Raw genomic sequence first — 18,215 nt, 5'->3', positions numbered from 1 at the left:
TTGATGACAAAAATGCAATTCTGCTGTTCTTTCTTGATGACACACTTATCACACATTTGTTGATTGTATTTTATCTAAAGTTTTTTATGTATTACTGTTTTTGTATATGTCTTTCATCTTTGTGTTATTTTAACTGATGATGACCTCTAGACTGGGTCAAAACATGTCCTATTTAGCTTTTCAGACAGACCTTTTATCAAATGGCAAATGTGTATTGAACAGGTGGACTTTATACAATTAAATTCTTTTTAGAATTTTATCTTAGATATTTAATTTATATTATTGTAATTAAAAAGTCATTAATGTTTTGAGAGCAGGTAGCAGGTAGGGATCCTCTTTCGAGGCAGCCTATGTAGGGAGTGGTGCCCCTGCCTATGTGAGTCCTAGAGCATACTGACCCAGTGTGTAACATCTGGTAAGGGTCCCAGCTCAGGGTTACAAGTGAAGACCTCAATGGTATTTATGGCAGAGAAGGTGAGCTTTGGTACAGTAGAGATGGTGGAAGAGGCAGCCGTGGATTTGGGGATAAATACGAGTACTGTACAATCTTTTAGGCCAATGGCTTCGGGCAGATGTGGCTCTTTAGGAGGGCTGATCGTCCCTTGGTATAGGTAATACCACTAAAGTCCACCTAGCAGAGTCTGCACTCCCATGTTAGGGGCGGCTGCAACAGGTGTCAGTTTCCCTATGTTAGGGGTAGCTTGAAAAAATACTGGCAGTAGATATAAAATGCCTTTGGGTGTGGCGAGCCAATTTTACTAATAGCCTATAAAATGATTGAGACGAGGCCTTGGAAATGGTTAGGGCGTCCCCCAAATGCAACGTGCACTTCCTGGCGTTCTCATCCTGGGGGCACTATGAAAAATAGAAAACTATGGAGGTCCTTGATTCATAGCCCAACCAGAAGACTGGAAATGGGAAATGAAAAAGATATGTTTTGAGAATCTCAATCATTCTCTTCATCAGCAACTAAATATTCCACCAAATAATTTGCAGAATTGATTCAAAACCTACTTGCAATATAGTCTGAATAAGTTATGACTAAAATAAAAGAATTGTCAACTAAATAAAATATTTAAAATTATGTAAAATAAGCATCTCTTCACCTTAAAATATTTTGATAATGTGGAACAATGTGTGCTTCGATAGTTTCAAATTTTTGTATTGCTGCTCCTTCTGTTTGTCTGTTGAAAATTCCTCTAAATGGCTAACAACTTTCTAGCCAGGTGTGATTGAGCTTTATGTTATATTATAAAAGAGAAAGAAATGAAGACTTCACAAGAAAAACGGGGTGAGTCCCATTTTGTAAATTTTTCAGGAGGGCAAATTTAAACTTTCAACATTAAAAAGAAATACTTACAACACCCCAATTGAGTTTAAGAAATATAGTTATTTTGCCAAATTTATTTCTTATAAAGGAAGTACATTAAAAAAAATAACTACCAAAGTTAAATTATGAAAAAAAAGTAAGAATTCAAAGGAAGTACACCTCTGCCACTGAAAGAACGTGATAAGTCCATCAATGTCTGACTATTAATGTATCTTAATACAATAAGCCTTGAGTGAGGAGTACTAAAAAAAAAAAAAGGTATTCACGACAAATCAGGATTGTAAATGATAATGATGATGATAATAATAATATTATTAATAATAATAAATAATAATAATGTATTAAATCAACTTTTGAACGAAAACGTTTAATATGTTCACATTGTTTTGTTCATGGTATTCTACTTTTTGGTAGGTTTTTTTCTGTCTTTGTGTTTTTTTCGTTTTGGTAGTTTGGTTTGGTTGGTTTTGGGTTCCTTATGAGGTAGATTGGAATAGAAATCCTTTGCTTCCTTACCACAAAACTGTTGAAGTACTTGAATATTTGCATATTTCTCATAAGATATTGGCAGGAGTTCTGAAAAGACTTAGTTATTTGCATAACACTAATTTTGGTTTGCCCTATAAAAATTAGTCTCATATTACAGAACATGTATTATATGCTTTCTGAGGCCATAAGAATTCTTCAGGTCCATGTGGTTGGTACTCACATTCCATGTCCACTTGTAAATCACCAGAATATTCCAAATCTACAGATTCAAAGGCTCAGTTGAAAGTAGTCCTGTATTTGAAGAGTTTATCTTCCTTCACAACCAGAGCTTCTCTGAGTGGTCGTGTCTTGAAAGAGCACTTCGGTTTGTAATGGCATTTCAAAAAAGGTTGTCCAATCACGTATAATCTCCTGTTCAACAGGAATTACTTTAAAAGGCTTTGGATTGACTCTTGCGGTTTGGAATGCATTAATCCAGTCATCTGGTACCTCTGCAACAGCTTTCTTTTCTATCAAACCAAAGTTCTTATCGCATTCCATATACGAGTGTCCTCTTATCGGAAATACAACTTTGACACTATCTAATCTCTTATTGGTGTGAACAACATACTGAAGATATAAAAACATTGCGTAGTTCATATTCTGTCCCGAGCAGGAATCGCAGAATATTACAAGAACCCTGACTTTTGGATCACGGACCTCACTCATATACTTTGTTTCCTTGCTATTCGCTTTCTCGTATAAAACGTAATAGCTCTTAACTGATGAACCTGATTTTCCGTTGTAAGTAATTTAATTGTATCTGTAATCTCTTATTTTCTTGTTCAGTGACATTTTGTGAAAGTTTTGCATTCAAAGTCTTTAATTCTGCTTGAAATTTGTCACATGTAAAACAGGTATCGGTACGTGGGTACCCAAATGACAAGTTAATTTTGCTGTTAAATACCTTTCTGTAGGTCTCACATGAAACTAGAAGTTCAGGGTATGCTTCTTTATATAATTCATAGCATTTTTTTAATCGATAGTTCTTCTGGAAGGTAAATTTTTTCTGTCTTTCCCTTGCCATAGTGGCTCTTCCTTCCCTTAAATGAACCTATGTGGTTTATAACAGCTTCCTCCTTTTCTTTGGATATTTTCCATGGCAAATTACCATGTGTGCCTCTTTTATCCTTAGGAGATTTTCCTGTTTCCTTCATACTCGACTGCATTGTCGCCAGTCTGCGCTTTGTTATTCCATGCAAAGCAATGAAGGCCTTTTGACAAACAGGAATTTCCTTCATGGAGCCATTTCATTTGATTCTTACTATGTAGTGGAAAGAGCAATCTCTTGCATTGGAATCATTATGCCTAGGCCTTCTACGAGCAATTAATGTCACAGAAATTTAGCTGGTTAAATAAGAAGATTGATTGTTCTAGTTACATAGCAAATTAAAGTTCCTGATAAGTTTTGCTCTTTCGTGGGGTTCGATTATTTTGAAACACTCAAACAAAGAACATTTGCCATCACTGCCTAACACATGAGACATTGCACTCAGGTCCCAATGAACTGTACTCATTCTAACATACCTTTTTCTCTTTTTAGCTGCTTTCTGAACATATGGCTTCTCACCCTCATCTTCGAAGATCCACTCAGTTTAGAGATCCAACACAAACCACACCACTCTCAAATTTAACAGTAAACACTATTATAAGAAAGAACAACACAGAATAACTTTAACCACAACTTATCACGTGCATGCTCACAACTCAACTGACCAAACTGCTGTAAGCAGCTGTGGAACAAAACGCGTATGGACTTGCCCCGTTCTTTTCGTGAGGAGGAGGACTTGGGACATTCTTTCCATTTCCACTAAAATTATAAACCTCTGTCTCTCGCTGACTTGCTGCGTTATTTGAAATTAATTTCAACAGATCTTTAGTGATGATGGCTGGCCACCAGAATGCGCCATAAACTCATTTTCGAGAAAAATGGACTTACCCCGCTCTTTCTATGGGGTCTTCAAATGCAAATCTTATTTGCAAGAAACTTCAAATAAAAGAGACTTGAATTAAAGATTGAAGTCAAATGAATAATAGACATATTGATGTGGCTGCTTGTTTACATATCAAATCATAAATACATGCAGCTGACCTTGACTCTTCCAGAACATGCGAACCAGTTTTTGTAACTTACTCCTTGTGCTCTATAAACCCGAAAACAAAATCAGATCCGCAACGTAATGAAATGAATAATCTGAACTTGAATAATTACATACTCACTGTGTGGCTTCTTGTATATTGGAAAATGCTGATGGTGGTGGTGGTAATTATTGTTTTAAGAGGAAGTACAACTAGGCAACCATCCTTAAAAGAAAAAAAAAACTGATGAAGGGAATGATTGAGATTCTCGAAACATGTACAACATTTTAATTATGTAGATTAAATAGCTTTTTAGTATTGACAAGGTGGACATAGATCTTTACCAGTGATTTTCCAATGTTGTTATTATATATAAGTCAATATTGACCAAAAACATTATGTGCTATGTTTTTCCCTCACAACATGTGTTGTTGCACAGTAATGAGGTTCTAAATTTGCACAACCAGCTGATCTATCATTTACCACCATTGAATTGTACAGAGAACACTTCCGTGTAATGATTTCCTACAACCACAGAAGTGATTTAGATGTGATTCATTGTTTCCACATTTTTCAGTATGTCTCCTGGGACAGTGCTCCATCCTGAGCAACAGTTATTTAATGGTTTCAGGAATTCAGAATAGGCACAACTTCATTACAAGATGGGAAGATAAGGTGACATTTAGTGATGTATAAAAATGTCGAAACTATCGAGAAACTGGTTTGTGTAGATAACTGAAGCAACAGCACACATTGGTCTGTGGACAATTTCTAAAATCTGTTATGATATTCTTTGCCTCAGGAAAATGACATTAGGATGGTAGCTGATTAATCTAACTGATCAGCAGAAATTATCTGAGTGGAATGGTACAATGAAATTTCAATGTAGAATTGACAGGGCAAGTTCAGATAGGTGTCTACATCATGGTTGAGGGTGGTTCCTGAGCATATCAAAACCAATCATATCCAATAACAAACAAGGAGTCAGTGGTGTGAACCTCCTATCTGAAGAAGTAAAGATGCCACACTGTGTTGCAAAGAATGTGGTGATAACTATCACATTCTTTTTTCTTTAATATGGCCAAATTTTGACACAGAGAGCAGTTCCAGTTTGTTTAATGAAACTGTTTGAAAAAATTACAAATTGGCAACCAGAAATGGCACTGTGATAGATACTACTTCAATAGGTACCCATCCAAGAAACTGTGCTCTCAATTGAAGGAAACCATTCTCATCCATTAGTCAACACAAGGGATTTGATATCAGTGATGTATGGAAGGCAACATGGAAGAGCATCCCAAACTTCAGGAACACCCATCAGCTTGACTACCTCGTACATCTACCAGGACTTGTGTTACCCATAGGATCTTAGTGCTGATTGAACCGATGTAGGACTTGTCATACCCGAACTAAGACAGCACCACACAAATGGGAATAACTGACTGCAATGTGTGACTGCGGATATTCACAACAGACAAATTATTGAGGAACACATCAGGAGACATTTTGAAGGTATTAAAATTATAAAATTCTTTTATTAACAACCACCTACTCAATACAATATAATACACTCATTGAATTATAAAATAATCATGAGGTGTCTTAAAGAATGGCTTAAATAACGGAACATGTTTCGTTCGGCATTGCGAACATCATCAGCCGTTAATGTACAAAGACTAGGTCAGGGCCCTGAACTTAAGTGATCAAAATTGTTAAAAGAATAACAATGTCGTAATAAAAAGTAATATGATAACATTAGGCTTAATTAGTAACAGTATGTACAGATCAACAGCGAGAATTTGTGGTGAAATACATTGACCGATGGCAGTCTGTGAAGTTAAAAACAATCATGGGGTTGTTGAAGTAAAAAAACAAAAATAGATATTGTAGACATTTAAAATATACGTCAATGCATGAAGCGTGGATTAGTTATTGATGTTGGAGTTCTTACAATTGTGCAAAAACAAAAGTTGAATTAGAGTTAATTGAATAGTACGAGTCAAATAGAACCAGTCAAAAGGCGCATGATGACGTAACCGAGGTTGATATGATGTGATCTCCGGTAATTGCGAATTTTGTAGGAGAGAGAATCACAATGCCAGAAGGAAATACAAGTTGAACTAGTCCACATTCATGCGCTAGCAATAAAATTAAAAATGTGTACAACATAGAACGTTTTTAATTTTAATTTTGACCTATATTTTAAATGTCTACAATATCTATTTTTGTTTTTTTACTTTAACAATCCCTTGATTATTTTTAACTTCACAGACTGCCATCGTTCAGTGTATTTCACTACAAATTCTCGCTGTTGATCTGTACATACTGTTACTAATTAAGCCTAATGTTATCATATTACTTTTTATTACGACATTGTTATTCTTTTAACAATTTTGATCACTTAAGTTCAGGGCCCTGACCTAGTCTTTGTACATTAACGGCTGATGATGTTCGCAATGCCGAACGAAACATGTTCCGTTATTTAAGCCATTCTTTAAAACACCTCATGATTATTTTATAATTCAACGAGTGTATTATATTGTATTGAGTAGGTGGTTGTTAATAAAAGAATTTTATAATTTTAATATATTATCCTCAATACGGTTCTATTATGAGATTGATTACATGTAATTTTGAAGGTAGTCGGAATGAATTAGTGGATGCCACACCAAGAGCAGTAGAGTGGATCAAGTCATTGGGCGTCACACTTTAGCCTGGTCAGAGTCAAACGTACATATTTCTTTATTCTTTTTGTTTCATCCTTTTTCTTTCTTTCTTTCTTTCTTTCTTTCTTTCTTTCTTTCTTTCTTTCTTTCTTTCTTTTTTTTCTATGGTACAACAATTTACAATATATTTACATTCAATTATTGTCATACAGAAAAAGAAAAAAAAAAGAAAATATGACATCTTATGCTTCAAAGTAGAAGCAATAATAAATAGGGAAAAAAATGTTTACAGTATAATCTGATAAAAGAATCTTATGTTTGCTGACACACACGTACTTGAATAATGATGGGATGTTTCAAATGGATTTCACATCACCACTTTGTTGTCAATTGGCACAGTAAGCACATGTAAATTTGAGTTGCTATAGACATGTATATAACACCATTTTTTTTAACCTCTTTTTGATATGCTAATTTTACTCTCTTTCGTTCTTCACTACGCTGAAGATGTCCCCAAGAGGGACAAAACATGTACCTATAACTTCACTTTAAGTATAAAAACTTTTGTAAGTATTGTAAAGGTGGAACTTTTAATGTTAATATCTTCAAACTGTTCCAAGTTGACAATACAGGTTAAACATGTTGTATATTATTTGTAATGAAGAGTATACAGTCTACAACACCTGCAGAGAGGCGTGGAAAGCAATAGTCACGGGACACCACCTTGAAAGAAGCAGTTTTGATTCGGTTGCCCTCCCACATGTTTGCAATCTTCTCACTTTTGGTGACCTCCTAATAACCCCTGAAATGTCTTGGAAAAATTCAAAGATCACATAAAGATCACCTGCCAGAAGGCATCTTCAACAGGTTCGGAAGTGGAAGCAAACTACAAGCCTTACAATGAAGCACTTCTTGATATTGAGCAGAGAGTTATAGCAGTATGTGGGATAGACCAGAGTGACTTTGGGTTGCCAAGACCTCAAGAGGGTGAGCAATGCAACACTGAGGAACTAAGGGAATTAATGTCATACAACACAATTCAACAGGAGCAGCAACTGCAAGACATGCGATGTAAGCTGCTTCAACTTTCTTCAACTCCATTATTAGTAAAATTGCAAGTCAGGAGGGTGCTGTTTACTTTCTAGATGCCCCAGGGGTACTGGCAAAACTTTTGTCTTGAACTTACTGCTTACTGAAATTAGGAAAGATGACAGTATTGCAGTAGCTGTAGCATCATAGGGAAATGCGTTCACACTGATACCTGGTGGAAGAACGGCACACTCTATCTTCAAACTGGTCCTGAATGGCAATGTGTCTAAGTGCAGTTCGAACAAAGACTTGGAGTGGACATCAGTTTAAGCTACTGGTATAGGATATCTCCACTATGACTCTCAAGCACACGTTTTAGAGGCACTTGACCTCATATTGCAGGACCTGAGAGGCAACAACCAGTTGGTAGTTTTGTTGGCTGGGCACTTCAGACATGATCATATATACAGAAAGGTACCCCTGCTGTCGAGATCAATGCCAGCCTGAGGAGGATATTTGTCTTGTTGAAATGTTTGATTAAATTCAATCTGTCAAAGAACATCAGAGTGCGTCTGCACAATGACACAGTTTCAGAACAGTTCTGGGCGTGTAATGTGTATCAAGGATGAAGCAAACGATAGCTCTTAAGGCTGTACCTTAATAAAAGCCACGGCTGCTTCCTTCTCACTCTAAGCTCTTTCCTATCCCATCGTTGCCATAAGACCTATCTATGTCAGTGCGATATAAAGCAAATAAAAAAAACTGACAACATTCCAGCTGAAGCATAGAAAATGCTTGGACAACAAGGTGCTGAGCTGATTGCAACCTCGTTGAACCAGGTTATCATAGAAGTGCTACAATCATCCTGGTCAACAAGCATTACTGTTCCTATTTGGAAGAGCAAGGACGATGTCAATGATTGGGCAACCCATTGGCCTATTTGTCTACTACGTCCTGTAATGAAGCTCTTTGAACACATCATAGATCGCGCCTACAAAGTATTGTCAATGTCACTCCGAACCCTGTGGATTTGTGAAAGGATATGGAACAATTGATTCCATTCATGCAGTTCAGTTGCTTATGGAAAGACACCGAGAAAAGGACAACAGGCCACTCCACATTGCCTTCCTAGATCTGGAAAAGACCTTTGACTGCGTTCCTCATGAATTGATTTGGCATGCACTTAGATCACACGGTGTCCCTGAGGAGTATGTCCATTGGATAAATTTGTTCTATCATAGCTCTACCAGTGCCGTCTGATGCTATGCCGGAATTTCACCACCATTCCTCATTAGGGTTGGTGTCCACCATGGATTGGCTCCGTCACTGCTTCTCTTCATTTTGTGTATGGACACAGTCACCTTTGATATCCAGTTATCACACCCATGGTCACTCCTGTATGCAGATGATGTCCTACTGGCTGCTGAGGAGAATCAACAGATTCAAGTTTATTAGCTTAACCATGATGGCCACCAATGGTCCATATTGACTTAATTACTACAGGTAATTATGTCTAGGTCTGCCTTGTCAATACAGTTCAAAAATGTGTTATACAGTATATCTAAACCATCAAATACACGCACACGCGCGCGCGCGCGCGCACACACACACACACGTTTTGAGAATTTAAAATTCTCTTCTTCATCTTATGGATAATATCATATGCATTTGAACACCTCATTTAAAATTATTTTATGTCCTAACAGATTGCTGATAAAATGACAATACAAGAACATTAAAGTTCAAACATGAAAATCTTTCATATTATGTTCAAATTCTGTAAAACATTTGTATGTGGTATGTTAAAATTGATCTGATTGACTGTTGATCTAATATATTTTGGTGTGGCATTATTTATGGACTTTGCAACACCCCCTAAACTATTACAGGGAATGACGTTAGGCTAGATGATGCCATACGGTAGCGTGCACACAAGGATGGAAAAACAAACATAAGTGGGAGGAAGAAAACGTGCTGAAAACCCATCTCATATTAAAAAAAAACAAGAGGCTTAGATCCCCAGGAAATGGTGAGGCATACACCAAAATAACACCAATTTTCAAAACAAAATTATAATCAGATTAAATAAAGTTTACATTAAATAAAATGGAAAATCTTTAAATGTTTGATAAATAAAGGAAATCTTAAAATGAACAGAACAATTAACAGTATAAATAAAATTTAATAAATAGATAATTTAAATTTAAATAAATATAGTTTTTTATAACACTGTTCAATTAATAAATTAAAATGGTACACCATACCTACGTTGTCATAACAAGTTACTAGAATACATAAAGTTAAATAAAATTTTAAAATTTAATGAAGAATGAAAAATGGGTTGAATAACTTAAGAGAGGTTCCTGACAGTCCCCAGTGAAAGGATCATTCTCCCACAGTCCCCACATTAACATAGTTCCACAACTCATCACTTGCAATTAAATATACTGACAAAAATGTTTAACACAAGTCTGCACAAGTTTAGGAAAATATAAACTCTAATAAATTAAAATTGAAACCACAAACGCAATCATAGGCTAAGGAAATCAACAAAGTTACAACCCGTTGTCAATGAGTTAGACAACAAGGCAGTACTAGTAACAACAGGAGAGTTAAACATGATCTCGCCTCAAGACGAAAAAATACATTATTACATTAACGACGCCTCTCAAGAACTAGAAGAAAACCCAGATAATACAATAATGAACCAGTTACGTAACTGCCACATCACAATAAGATAACACAACAATAAGAAGAATAGATAAGAACAACGAACGTCAGATACCTTACACTAGGGCTGTCCACAGCCCTCAGTGGAAACCTATTATGTTACAAACTACCACTTTGGAATCTTAAATTTTTAAAAATACTGTAGGGATAAACCAACTTAACAAGAAGTATAACTTAATTAATAACACATAGTGATAATCAAAACATATAATCCTAACCCTAAATATATAAACCAAAGTGAATTTAATATTCAAGAAATTTAATATAGTGATAATAATAATATTTTAAGAAAACTGTGATAATTAATGCTTACCTAGTACATAGGTCAATACACTGGCATGAGTGAGTAGAAAGATACGTAAAGATGCATGAATAAATCAGATCAGAATGACAACTGAAAATAAACACAGCTACGGACCATAAAAAGGGGCTGCCTGGCCGAGGCGGTAAAGGCGTGCTCGGTTCGCCCGGAAGGACGTGGGTTCGAATCCCTGTCAGGAAGTCATAAAATTTAAGAAACGAGATTTCCACTTCTGGAGGTGCATATGGCCCTGAGGTTTACTCAACCTACACCAAAAATGAGTACCAGGTTAATTCCTGGGGGCAGAGGCGGCTGGGCATAGAGCTAACCACTCTACCCCATCACGTGCCGAGGTTAACAATGGTGGAAGCCTTTACCTTCCACTCCTCCAAGGGCCTTCATGGCCTGTACGGAGGTGACTTTGCTTTGCTTTTTACGGGCCATAAAAACACAGCAATGTCCTGCGATATATTTAAAATAGTAACCACTCACGCATCCAGGAAATAATACCATAACTGGGTGAGTTGGCCATGCAGTTAGAGGCGCGCAGCTGTGCGCTTGCATTTGGGAGATAGTGGCTTCGAATCCCACCGTCAGCAGCCCTGAAGATGGTTGTCCGTGGTTTCCCATTTTCACACCAGGCAAATGCTGGGGCTGTACGTTAATTAAGGCCATGGTCGATTCCTTCCAACTCGTAGGCCTTTCCTATCCCATCATCCCCATAAGACCTATCTGTGTCAGTGCGACGTAAAGCCACTAGCAAAAAAAAAACAACATAAAACACGCACCAAATATATGGAAAAACAAATATATCCAAGGGGAAAAATAAAATTTAGCAAGGCGAAGGAAAATTTCAAAATATACCGGACACAATAGCATCACATTTACACGACACCCACTTGAAGATTGAACGTTGTACCACACAAATACCAAGACAGAATTCAGATCACAAGAAGTACACCAAATAAATTAAAACGACACATTCAGGTAAAATTACATTAACACAAGTAATTCATAAAAGGAGTACTTGCATAAATTCGATATATCCCAGGCAACTTACCGTGATTGACCTATGGCTAGTAACACTCACAGGTAAGAATTAAAATACATTAAAATATTTACAGGAGTTTCAAAATATTAACATTAAAAGAAGATATACATAATCATCTCTTGATGGGGTTTAATCTCCTTTTCAACCGATGCTGGATGGTTGTCTCATTATGTTAGAACTTCGGAAGCCACACATGGCTACCAGAAGCGTCCACTCGCAAGCAACCCTAATGGTAGACGGTCACTTTCCAAGGTAGGCCGCTCACAACAGCACAGTCTAGCGATGCTTGTGCTCTCTGGAGAGCAGAGTCAGTACACGTTCCAAGTTTCGCAAACAGATGGCGTAAGAGTACGTTGTACAGCTCAATACACATGCACACTAACACAGAGGCCAAGCGCTCAAAGCATTTATCATAGAAGATGAACTGTGCCATCTAGACACGCCATTAAATTATATGTCTCGTATAATATTCGGATCCCAAATTATATATATGTATATTTTACATTAATTACGTCACAACTTTCATAGTCCCACTGCCCTTCTTGGGTCTCAAGTTGTTATGCTTAGTGTTGACACCGTTTGCTTATCCAATACAATATCTGAACAGAAAATAATTTTATTATTTGTAGATCAGGTGCAGGATAAGCAAACTTTTAATGTTGTTGTATTGTCATTTTATCTGCAATCTGTTAAGACCTAAAATAATTTTAAATAAGGTCCTCAAATGCATGTGATTTTATCCATAAGCTGAAGAAGAGAATTTTAAATTCTTGAAACATGTACGAGTGTGTGTGTTTGTTTTTTCTTTTTTTAAGATATATAATACATTTTTGAATTGTATTGACAAGGCAGACCTAGCTATAATTAACTGTAACAGATTCAAGAGCAGGTTAAGAAGTGGAACGAAAAACTAAGAGCACATGGACTCCGTCTTAATACCAAGAAAACTGAGTTCATGGAGTGCTGTTTGCAGACAAATGGAACCATTCAGATAGATAGCCATTATCTCAATAATGTAGAACAGTTTAAGTACCTTGGTTAACGCCGACTGTGACACTTTTTCACACACCTGTGCATGAGTAAATGCGGCCTGGATGAAGTGGGGGCAAACTAATGGTGTTCTCTGCAATTGTCGGATACCAATCCACCTGCAGTCCAAGGTTTACAGGACTGTTGTTCGGTCAGTCACTCTGCAGGGCTCTGAATGCTGGCCAGCAACATTTTAGCATGAGCAAGCGCTTCATGTTATGGCGATGCGCATGCTTCGCTGGTCACTTGGACTGACCCGGCTAGATCATGTCACCAACCTAAAAATTGGGAAAATCATGGGAGTTGCCCCGATCGTAGACAAGATGTGTGAACCTGACTTCGGTGGTTGGCAACGTAATGCGTAGAGAAGGTTCTTGTATTCTACAGAGAGCACCTTACATCACACCATCTGGAAATAGTCCACGTGTTCAGCCCAAGAAGTGCTGGCTTAATCGCCTTTAAGAAGACATGCGCTATGTTCATCTGGTTTCAAATGATGCCCTTAATAGAACAAAGTGGAGATTGGCTTGCAAAACAGCAGACCCTACTCCATTGCAGGACAAATGCTAAGAAGATGAGATGATGAGGTGAAGGAAAATTTTCTGCTGATGACCAGCAGATAATCATACTCCATCTGAACTTTGGCACCCTGGTCACTTCTACTGATAATCTCATTTCCTCAGTCTTTCCTGATATACACCACAACTACCTGTCATCTAAATGGTTGTGTGATCGAGCAATGCTTGTTCCAAAAAGATGAGCCCATGAACTCCATCAAGAAGAAGATCATGAAGTTGTTATCCTCCATTGAAACTATAATGGAGGATGGTCAGACTGTTAAGTTCTTTTCTTCTTTTGCTTATTTGCTGTACATTGCACTGACACAGATAGTTCTTATGGCGACGATGGGACAGGAATGGCCTAGGAATGGGAAGGAAGCAGCCGTGGCCTTAATTAAGGTACACCAAGCTCGATAGCTGCAGTCGCTTAAGTGCGGCCAGTATCCAGTATTCGAGAGATAGTAGGTTCGAACCTCACTGTCGGCAGCCCTGAAACTGGTTTTCCGTGGTTTCCCATTTTCACACCAGGCAAATGCTGGGGCTGTACCTTAATGAAGGCCACAGCCGCTTCCTTCCCACTCCTAGCCCTTCCCTGTCCCATCGTCGCCATAAGACCTATCTGTGTCGGTGCGACGTAAAGCAACTAGCAAAAAAAAAAAAAAAATTAAGGTACAGCCCCAGCATTTGCCTGGTGTGAAAATGGGAAACTACGGAAAACCATCTTCAGGGCTGCCAACAGTGGGATTCGAACCCACTATCTCCCAGATGCGTGCTCACAGCTGCGCGCCCCTAACCGCACGGCGACTGTTAAGTTATCCAATATAATTTTTACATTAATTGGAAATTTCTGGGATTCTATTCCACAAACTCCATCTTGTGTGCACCAGTCATGCTGATGTGCAATTTGGATGCATCCAGACTCTGTAATGGTACCAGACTGTTTGTCCTAGCCATAGGGTTCAATATATTCAACATACAGGTAAACCCCGTTATACGTGGATTCGTTATCCGCGATTTTGCATATCCGCGATTTTGGGTTTTAAGTCTAGTGCTGCCATCTGTTAACAGTAGGTGGAAACTGTAATACCCAAAGGTGGGTACAGACATGAGTTTCGAACTCTTAACGTAAACTACATTGTGCACCAGGTTAAATGGGGCAAGCACATCTCTATGCGCGTCTTCTGTTTGTCAAGACGTGAATCGTCAGTTCCGGTCGGTAGAGCTGTGAAGATGCACTTGACAGGTTTCGTATTTAAAATGTTGGGTAAAAAGAAAGAAGCGTGTACGAAAGTCATATTCGTTAGAAAGAAAGTTAGAAGTTTTGGATCACTATGAGAAAGGTGAGCGTATTGTAGTCATTCAGCGTGCTTTGGGACTCAGTGAATTCACTGCAAGAACAATTCATGACAATGCGCAATCAATTCGATAAACTACTTAATATTCTACCAACATAAATGTGACTGTAGTGACCAAATCTCACTCGAAAGCGATGGAAAGCATGGAAAAATGCTAAGCCAGTGGATTGAGCATCACGACCAACAAGACATGCCTCTCTCTGGAGCTGCTATTCAAGCTAAACCAAGAGTTTGAATGCAGAGTTTAGTTTATTATTGTGTGTTTCAGTGTTAAATTTTAAGTGTATAAATTTTGCATTAAAATGCATTTCAGAAATATGATAATGCTCATTTATTGTAAAAATACTAAGAATCTCTGCTATTTTAAACTTAATATGTGAGTAAACGGAAACCTAACTCTATATTTTACATATAAAATGACTCGATTTACGCGAATTCGGTATGCGCTGCAATTTCGCGGAACATAACTATCGCGTATAACGAGGTCTACCTGTATAAAACGAAGCTGGAGAAACATCAAGTGGTAGCACAGTCAAAGATCAGTTGCAAGTGGACCAAGTGGCGATAGTACCAGTTGTGATTGGAGCAACAGGATTAGTGCATAACAACCTGAAACAGTCAATGAAGAAGCATCGGCTGCCCATCTGTCTGATCAAAACATCAAAAAATCTGTAGTTCTCAGCACTTGCAAAATTATGCACAAGTTCCTCAGTGAAAGTTCAATATAATTGTGCTTGATAATTATTTATCTCTCCAATTATACTGAAGTACCAGATGAAATATATGTAGCAATGCAACAACAACACATCCAACAGTACGATGCAATTTTTTGGCATTAATAAAGCGAAATTAGTGAGTTATTCCCCATAGAGTCCCAATCTGGCTCTGTGTGATTATTTCTTGTTTCCCACAGTGAAGAATTGGTGTTTTCAAGTCCAGAATATGCTGCTGAAGCTTTGTGAAGGTTACTGTATATAAGAAATGGTTTAGCAGAATGCTTACACCTTTAGAATGCTGTGAAAATAAATATACTCACTAATTTTTCTGTGTCTGAAAACTTTTGTAGTAGCCCTTACACTGGCTTATCCTCGAGTGTCTTCCTATCCTCCTCTTTACATTCCTATCTTTGATGTATACCTATCATTTTCTTTCTGTTCCTGAGCACGAAACCTAGAGTCACACAACTTACAGTAAGTTACATCTAATTCAGTTATTTAACATGGAGAATTAGTCATAGTGAAAGAGTAAAAACAATTGCTATTTTTTACTTCCAGATGCCAAAAATAGGTGAAAAGAAACAGGATAATTCCTCCCACAAACAGAAACAGTTTCTTGTCAAACAGTCAATTGATCATTCAGTTTCACAGGTGAGTCAAAAATGTAAATTAATATTTCTTTTCTTCTTACTTTCTTCACTGGGCGTGGCTAGTCCGTATAGAGATTTTATCTCATTTTACCTGTCTGATGCATTTTAACAAGCATGGAAGTTTTGATAGAGTATATTTATTTATTTATCATATGGCTGAGGAACTATACCAATGTAACCTCTGCCCTCATGTAAGACCTACACCCTGTTTTTGGAATGTTAAAAATTAGAAAATATTTGGTGTAGAGGGATTTTAGACATTCAAAGACACTTGTGTCAAAAGTAAATTTTGTTGATGATATTTGCTCTGAGACAAGATGAAGAGTTTTCTGTTTGTGTTTTATATGTGTCTAGATTTTAATTATTGTAGAGAAAGATTTTTGTGGTAGGGAAAGATGTAATAAATACCTATCTGGTTAATACTAATTCAGTGGGTTAGTCCCTTAATGTAATTATAATTGCATGTGGCCTCCGGAAAGGCCTGGTGCAGATCTTTTAGATTTGATGCCCGTAGGCGACCTGCACATTGTGATGAGGATGAAATGTACACCCAGTCCCCGTGCCAGAGGAATTAACCAATTATGGTTCAAATTTCCGACCCTGCTAGGAATCAAACCTGGGACCCTCGTGACCAAAGGCCAGCATGCTAATCATTTAGCCATGGGGCCGGACGGTCCCTTAATGTAACATTTGATGACCCCAACATGATTCGGAACTTTTATGAGATTGTTAAACTTCAAATATATAGATTTATGCTTTAAAACTATATTCTCAAAATGGAAAGTTTAGTTAAACAATGTATACCCATTTTGAAGTCATTTTCTAAGACATACAGAGATATACAGAGTTTGACAAAGGAGCAAATTGAATATGAATCGGCAGAGATAATGTTGGTTAAGTTGGAGAGGTTGGGTTTGGAAATTACATTGCTTGGTGAAAAGATACTTCAGTTGCCATTAGATGATGATGATGATGATGATGATGATGATGATGATGATGATGATGATGAAGATTTCTTATATGCTATCTTGTCCAACTTAAATAACCCCTTATTCAGATCTGTGTCGAAGCCAGGCTGAAATGGTTAGATCATCTCAAAAGAATGGACACACAAAGAACAGCTAGAGTGTGGTTTACGAAGGAACTCGAAGGCAAAATGTTAAAAGGTTTGTCGAGGAAGAGATGAATCAATCAGATTAGAAATGATCTAGCTGGGTGAGGTCTAGATTTGTAGCAGATTATGGAAGAAGACACCTGCATGGACAGAAATAAGTGGAGAGCGCTCACTCACCGCATCCGGTAAACTGGAGCAGGTTGAAGATGATGATGGGGGAAGATAGTGGATTCAAACCCACTGTTGTCAGTCCTGAAGATGGTTTTCCATGGTTTTCCATTTTCATGCCAGGCAAATGCTGAAGCTGTACCCTAATTATTTTTTTTTGCTAGTTGCTTTACGTCGCACCGACACAGATAGGTCTTATAGCGACGATGGGACAGGAAAGGGCTAGGAGTGGGAAGGAAGTGGCCGTGGCCTTAATTAAGGTACAGCCCCAGCATTTGCCTGGTGTGAAAATGGGAAACCACGGAAAGTCATTTTCAGGGCTGCCGACAGTGGGGTTCGAACCTACTATCTCCCGAATACTGGATACTGGCCGCACTTAAGCGACTGCAGCTATCGAGCTCGGTGTACCGTAATTAAGGCCATGGCCACTTCTATGCCACTCCTAGTCCTTTCTCATCTCATCATCACCATAAAATCTACTGTATCTTTGTCGGTGCGATGTAGAGCAAATTGTAAGATGCCTAAACTTTCGAATGCATCCCTGACTTCTATTTGTGAAAGAAACCCAATAAAGCATTTTTCAGTGCACTTTAGAGAAAAAACGTTGACTGGTTTAGCGCATTCTCGACATGTGGGGCTAAAAGTTGCCGCGTACATGTTGGAAAAGATGATGCTTCCTTGACCTATGATGTCCAAAAGTGGGGGCTTTCCGAATACTAGAAAGAGGTAGCCATCAATTTTCCAGGCATAAACACTGCTTAGAATACTACTTTGGGTGAATTTACATGATCTCACTTATTGATTGCCTCTTTGTCTCTGGTTCACTGTTATCTTATTGGTGTGGGAGGGTAAAGAGATAGTTGACTTCTTCTTACAGCACCAACAAGCAATAAATCACTTCTGCATGTG

At 37.8% G+C, this 18,215-nt stretch overlaps 1 protein-coding gene across 1 annotated transcript in view; it reads left to right on the top strand.

The window, feature by feature from the left end:
- The window catches only part of LOC136880867 (myosin-3), a 299,781-nt gene that overhangs the window by 20,422 nt on the left and 261,144 nt on the right, over positions 1-18,215 (top strand). Inside the window, exon 5 of the mRNA XM_067153408.2 lies at positions 15,933-16,025. Coding sequence (XP_067009509.2) covers positions 15,933-16,025 — 93 coding nt within the window. The remainder of the gene's footprint in view (positions 1-15,932; positions 16,026-18,215) is intronic.

The sequence above is a fragment of the Anabrus simplex genome, chromosome 9 (assembly GCF_040414725.1).
Source record: "Anabrus simplex isolate iqAnaSimp1 chromosome 9, ASM4041472v1, whole genome shotgun sequence".
NCBI lineage: Eukaryota > Metazoa > Arthropoda > Insecta > Orthoptera > Tettigoniidae > Anabrus > Anabrus simplex.
The sequence above is the reverse complement of the archived record's forward strand: the minus strand, read 5'-3'. Positions and strand labels throughout refer to the sequence as shown.